General features: G+C 40.2%; 1 protein-coding gene across 1 annotated transcript; it reads right to left on the bottom strand.

Annotated features, from left to right (window-relative positions):
* Positions 1-498: 498 nt before the first annotated feature.
* Positions 499-6,458, bottom strand: LOC145657527 (uncharacterized). Its single transcript, XM_081712827.1, has 5 exons — positions 6,446-6,458; positions 5,257-5,313; positions 3,761-4,048; positions 3,229-3,519; positions 499-1,405 (listed from the first exon to the last, which is right to left on the bottom strand). The coding sequence occupies exons 2-5, from the start codon at positions 5,309-5,311 to the stop codon at positions 1,275-1,277; spliced, it is 765 nt and encodes a 254-aa protein (XP_081568953.1). The 5' UTR covers positions 5,312-5,313; positions 6,446-6,458; the 3' UTR covers positions 499-1,274.
* Between the last annotated feature and the right edge of the window lie 677 nt (positions 6,459-7,135).

Below are 7,135 nucleotides of genomic sequence, written 5' to 3'. Positions count from 1 at the left end.
AAACACTCGGTATGCATGAGAATGCAATACTTCGCGAGGATACTATGGGAAAAGGGAGGTTATAAAAGAAACTAAAATGAGAGACTGGTGTAATTAATCAGTAATCAGGCGACAGTGATCTACGTTTGGGCAGAGAAAGGCTAGTGGGTAGGACTGACGCCGTTACAGATATACAAAAAGATTAGCGCTTGTATGCCTCGGTTGTGGTTCTCTTCAAAACTGTACTATTACTGAACCAATTATATCTTAAATGACATTTTATAGCATTACTAACTGTGTTGTGAAGTGTCCTGGTGAATTTCTGCCTAAATCAATGCTCATTACATATCTGAAAGTAAGACGATGAGTTTCTGAATTTCTTTGGCTCGCAGCATGCTGTCTAGTTTTAAGGATCTTTTGGTCTACTTCACTTTGTCTCGCAGGTCCTATTTATTTTCTCGTTAATAATAAAAACCTTCATTTAAAAACTGCATTTTGTGTTTTAATATTGGACAAAGATAACAAGTAAATTTGTTTAATGATCTGAAACATTTGTCACAAGTGGCATGAAGCAGGCCAAATGACATGAGGCCTGTTTCCATAATACAATGCTTTGAAATGAATGCAGCATTACAGCATTGGGAAAACCAACCACAACAACTGACCATAATCACCAAGACCACATGGGAGACTATTGAAATTATAACCTGAGCAATAAGGGAGACTCTTGAAATTATAACCTGAACAATAAGGGGGACTCTTAATTAAAACATGTTGACAAATGGCAACTAAAATATTTAAACTATTCAAAGATGCTCCAGACAAAATGTCCGGTTTTTCCATGAGCTAACACAAAAGTATTTAATGTGCATTAAATTACATCACAGGATCTCACAGTAATGTTTACGTAAACATCTTTACATTACATTTACAGTACTGGGCAGATGCTCTTATAGTGACTGATAAATATTTATCAGTATGACAGCATGTGTGCTCTCTGAGGATCAAATCTTAGTGTACCTGCTCTACCAGTTGAGCTTCAGGAGAGCTAATGTGATTACATTTTTAATCATGCATGACCGAACATACACTGATCTTTGACCCCTGAATGGGACAGAGAAAGGCAGTGCGGATACGTTTGTCTGTGTGTAAAAGAGAACGAAATAATTTATCATCTCTCAGACTCTCACGGTTATTATTGGGAGATCACCTCTGCTCTTCATCTGAGTGGTTTAGTCCATTCATATTAACTCCTCTGTTGTCATGGTTACTGTTCCATTCACTGTACTTCCTTTCTAGAGCTCCGGGATTTTTTTCCTCAGCTGCACAATCACCAGCACTGCTGCCACAAGCCCCGCCCCCGTCAGAGCCAGGAGCACCGTCAACACCGTCACTGTGGAGCTCTGATTGGGACGTGGCTGGACTTCTGCAACAGACACAGACATAAAAATGGTCAGAAATTATGAACAACTCTTTAAACAGTACAGAGTTATAATCATATGTGTATGTACCAGAGTGGTCACTGTGATGGGATTGAGAGGGATTGTGGGACAAGGGCAGTTCAGCTCCAGTTCCTTACAAAAAGATCTCAACAGCATCACTGCACAAGATCTTAACAAGTAGGTACGCATAATGTTTCACCAGTTACCATAGTAACCACTTCTACAGATTTGTGTGTGTTCTCTGGTGAGCTCAGCACCTCCCACCTGGATATCAGTATCCAATCAAATTCAATCAGGAAGTAACTAGTACAGTGATGGAGAACTGTTTAGAAATCAAACTAAAACAAATCTGGATCTTGTAGAGAGATATTGTTGTAAATGTAGAATAGCAACATACTGAGAGTTCAAAGTGAATGAACCAGTGGCGAGAATGAGCTACACAAAGGGGGGGGGGGGGGGGTGTGTGTATACAACAACAACAACCACCCTGATCACCACCTGTGCTCCGTCATAACTATGATCACTGCTGAAGCTCCAGTGTCATATTAACACAGCATAATTACTGCACCATCACTGACTACATTTACATATTAACACACAGCATAATTACTAGAGTAAACAGTGGTATTGAGGGTGAAGTATTTGTTGATTTATTGAGGGTCGTATGTAGAGGGATTGAGCTTCAGGAGCAGACAAGGCCAAACTAAAAAAAAAAAAAAAAAACCATAAGACACACTAGAAATAAAAAATTATTATTTAGTTGGTTACATTTATTTAGCGCCTTTCTCAAACTCAAGGACGCTTTACAGACAGAAATCACTCACAAACAGATGAGAAGCAGCAGCCAATTTACACACAGTGTTCTCTCTATCAGAAACTACAGACCCCTGGGGGACTGAACAGGTGTAGGAGAAGGGGAGGAGGTTTAGACCAGGACAGAGCACCAACCATCACTGGACGGACACGGACACGGACACACACACACACACACACACACACACACACACACACACACACACACACACACACACACACACACACACACACACACACACACACACACACACACACACAAACAAACAAACAGTTTTAGAGTATCCAGTCATCCTAACCTCCATGTTTTTGGGAGGACCCCAGAGGAAACCCACACAGACAACACGGAAACTCCACCCAGGGAGGGACTCAAAGGCTGAGAGGCAAACATGCCAACCACTGCTGCCCAAAACAACCAACTGTCTCAACTGAACACAAACCAAATTAAGCACAATAACCCTCCCTAACTTCCAAAAACTAACAGAAGTAAAGAACTGAGCAAATAAAAAAGGTGTCAAACTGCAAACTTCCCAACTACGATTCACGCAAGACTACTACAATACACTATACACAGAATAATATTTACAACAGTGAACACATCCAGAAAGAGGTGATGCGATAACTGAGAATGATTTAACAAGCAGAGGCCCAAAACCACAACAAATACTCACTGAACAAACATAAATGTAACAAATGTAAACAAACACAAATAACCCTACCCATAACACAAACAAGGCTGTAACACCTTCAAACACAAACAATTCAAATTTTCTGACTCATCACTCAATATCTCATGATTGTTTTGGTATGAGTAAGCAGGAATCACACCAAGTGCCGTAAAACATCAGTGGCTGTCCATGTGAGTGTCCATGTGAGAATTCACCACAAAGAGTCCAGTGAAAATCAACCAGGTCCACATGCTTTATTGGAGATATGCTTAGATAAACAGGACCTCAACTCTAGGCAACATTACAATCACAGTAACCACACTTACCTTCCACAGTAACTGTGTATGTCTGAATAATCTCTTCATTCTTAATGTCTCTGATGCTGTAAACACCACTATCAGATGGAGCTGTTCCTCTCAGCTCAACAGTAGAGATTAGTGACACTCTCTGAGTGTATTCAGGTTCACACTTCAGTGAGTGTCCAGCCACTGTGCAGATCTGTCCACTAGAGGAAGCAGCTGCACCTGTGCTGTTATAAATCAACTCCACTGACTCTGATATGAGCAAATCCAGCACCAGAGGTTCACCAGGGTTAATCTGAACTGAAGAATTCCAGGCTGTGGAAAAGAATTAGAAACTTGAATGCAATATACAACTGATTTGACCATGTAACCTCAGAACTACAAATCTGATATAAACATTTAAACATTCTACAAGCTCCTTCTGTGTTTCCCCCACATATCTAATGTTTGTGAAGTTTTCTGTTCTACTTTATTTACCCCAGATAAATCAAGTTCTATCTGTCTACATTAATAATGGTTTAGTAACAATAGCTAGATAATCCACGAGGATACTTACCCTCTATCTGTAGACTCACATCACAGATGTCTTTACCATTACAAGCGCAGGTGTACCAGGTCCTCTTAGTGTAATCAACATCAGTGATGGTGAGGGAGAGATCTCCCTTCAGGTACTGATCATGGGACATGTGAAATCCCTCCTCTGACTGGCAGGATGTCTGGTTACATTGAGCCAGAATGTCAAGTTGTTTAAAGGACACAGTCCATGTGAGCAGACCAGAACACATCTGAGTGCAGGGGAGAGTAGCAGCATCATGAAGATTCACCTTTACTGAAGGAAAAAAGCCTTAAAGACACATTAAGAAAAGAGAGTTTAAAACGTTACAGTGGTGCTTGAAAGTTTGTGAACCGTTTAGAAGTTTCTATATTTCTGCAAATATTTGAACTAAAACTTCATCAGATTGTCAAACAAGTCCTGAAATTAGATAAAGAGAAACAAATGAGACCAAATATTAGACTGTAATTTATTTAGAGAGGAAAACGACCCAATATTACATATCAAGGCAATAAATATCAACTTGTAAACAATATTTATTATTTAGAATGTTATTTATTTTATCTGTCATATCCATGCATGATACAGCGCAAGTATCTATATATAATATATAATTATACATATATAAAATACATCCCACACTAAATAATCCCCTACACAATTGAACCACAGTGGCTTTTAATGAAAAAATATTAGATTGGTATTGATATCAGGCGACAATCAAATGCAAGACATCAGTATCAGATCAATAGAGAAAAACTGGTATCGTGCTCTCTCTATAAATACAGTAAAACTAAAAATAATCAACCCATTCACTCAGGCTACTTAAATATGCTTGGTTACTCAAAGATGCATTTCTAAGTAAGAGCAGAACTGACTGATACTGCTCATTAGTACGGCTGCAGGGACATCTGTGCCTTCTATGTCTGTGTCTACATGACCATTCTGGTGATCTTTTAATTAAAGGGTTCTGAAATGCAAGTCTATTAGCAAAATGACAGGAAATCTGTCCAATGAAATTTAATAATTTTATGTTTCTCATTCTGTGGGTGGGCCATTAGCAACCTATCCCTTCTCAGTGTTCTGAAAAAAAGGTTATGACATTATTAGTAAAGTATCACTGTGTTCATGTTACCTTAGCCAGCTGACTAAGAATGGGGTATATGAGTGAGACAGACACTGTAGTTATACAGTAGGTACAAGGAGCCGAGCATCCACAGTGAGTTATACAGTACAGTTCTCATGAATAGCAGCAATGCAGTAAACTTGTTTATCCATTTAAATGTTATAAAAATGGATGGCATCGTTTACGCTGTGCAGCGCAAAATGAATTATTAAAAACAACCATCAGAATGTATTAATTAATTTAATAATAATTTTATTAAATATAAAGAAGATTAAATAAAGATAAAGGTCAAGCAGGTACAATAGTCCGGTTAACACACCAAAGTCAAGGATGAAATTCTGATGACCTGAGAGAACCTGTTCTATCCACTTACCAGCTATGACTGTCAGCAGCTGTAACAGCAGAACACAGTGACACCTGCTCAGCATGTCTGAGGAGACAAAAGAGAACCCAGTCAGTACTGTACAGAGGAGACAGGAGAACCCAGTCAGTACTGTACAGAGGAGACAGGAGAACCCAGTCAGTACTGTACAGAGGAGACAGGAGAACCCAGTCAGTATTGTACAGAGGAGACAGGAGAACCCAGTCAGTACTGTACAGAGGAGACAGGAGAACCCAGTCAGTACTGTACAGGTAGGAGCAGCTGAGTAAATCTCAGAGTGATCACTATTAGGAAAAAAGTCGCTTATTTACAGTACCCTGATTATACCACCTGCCATAAAAGAAACGGGACTAAAGCACCATCTATCTCACAGTAGAAACGGGACTAAACCCCACTACACCTCAGCAGCACAGTAATCCTCCTTTACCAGAGGGGGTTAGTCCAGGGTCCAGAACATCACAGTCCTGCCTGCCTGTACGTTGTGTCACTTTAGTTCCCTTATTCCCAGCAGTCATGCTGTGTTTGATATTTCTGGCAACATTAAACTACTAATCAGACGGGACTCATTTTCCAGTCGTATACGTAAAGCAACTTTACCACAAGACCTCTAGAGTGTATGACAGACTCGCACACAGGATCAGAAACCTCGGGATAAATTACAGACATGTCAGTGGCTACTGGATTTACGTATTACCATCTCACAAAAATAACCACGTGTGATGCGTAGCTTTCGTTGAAAGAAACCACAGAATATTTTTCACACATCTGCACAGAATTCTGTTATTTAATGAAACCACTTATAATAATAATGACTTGGGTTTGAATATTAGCAGGTTACATACGTGTAGGGGAATTTACTTAAAACTTCTGAGAAGTCATTTGCCTCCTCGAGCACTTCCGTGATTGGAGATAAAAGCGCCCAAACTCTGATATGTGAACCCTGGATATTCACCCGGGATTTAAAAACCCCTGAGATTACAGCAAACAACCGTTTATAGCAGGAAAAAGGTGCAAGAATTCTTGCTGACGCTGCAGTAGGTAAAATGACTGACATGGCGAGAGTAAAATCACTGAGGAACGAGGGAAATGATTACATCACCGCACCTCGCCATGTCAAATGAATCCTGTCTGAATATTCTTAACACATATGAGGTTCTGAACCCCGGTTCTGGGGACCCACCGCCCTGCACAGTTTTCCATCTGATCCAGCTCATGAAAGACTTGATGACCCAGAAAACCTGAAACTGTCTGCCAGCGGGTGCACTGTTACCAGCCTTATATGTCAAGACAAACACGGAAATAAACCTGAAACAGTTTTTCTTTGGGCTGATAAGATGTTCCTGGCAACATGCAGAATCAATTAGTCTGTAATGCACCTATAAAACAGGAGTACTGTAAGGGTCAGTAATTTGCGGACTGTCCCCTTAAGTTACGTTTACGTAAAAGGCGTGTGCACGTAGCCCACGCGGAAGAGCTGGTTTTGTACTGTGCGTGACGGACGTTGCTGGACCCAGATCTTCATTTATCGTTATTTACTTATTTAGTAACGCGTTATGAGCTTTGGATGTTTTTACAACTCATCTATGAGCTGTCTACAATACTCCAGGAGCCAGCCTGTGTCACGTGGTGAATAAACCAGCAAGTTTACTACTAAACTGAGTGATTCTGGTCCGCATCTCCTCCACGTGCTTCACAGGCTTCTCTCTACCAGTTCCAAAGATCTCCTCATCTGGGTTGGAGTATAATTTAAACAGGACTAACTCCAAGCGTTACTGTATGTGCAAGGCAGGTGTTCTTAATAAAGTGACCGGTTAGTTTATGTAGAAACATTCGCACTTTTGGTCAATATAGCACGTGGATGTTCACAAGC

This window comes from Electrophorus electricus, chromosome 1 (genome assembly GCF_041902795.1).
Source record: "Electrophorus electricus isolate QZ-2024a chromosome 1, ASM4190279v1, whole genome shotgun sequence".
Classification (NCBI taxonomy): Eukaryota; Metazoa; Chordata; class Actinopteri; order Gymnotiformes; family Gymnotidae; genus Electrophorus; species Electrophorus electricus.
Note: the sequence above shows the minus strand (reverse complement) of the source record. Positions and strands in the feature narration are given on the sequence as shown.

Bases quoted from the DNA above. Each gene is read 5' to 3' on its own strand.
- LOC145657527 (XM_081712827.1), bottom strand. From the start codon at position 5,311: ATGCTGAGCAGGTGTCACTGTGTTCTGCTGTTACAGCTGCTGACAGTC. The intron at 4,049-5,256 runs GTAAGTGGATAG...TGTGTCTTTAAG, and splicing joins GCTGCTGACAGTCATAGCTG to GCTTTTTTCCTTCAGTAAAG. The intron at 1,406-3,228 runs GTAAGTGTGGTT...TGTCTGTTGCAG, and splicing joins ATACACAGTTACTGTGGAAG to AAGTCCAGCCACGTCCCAAT.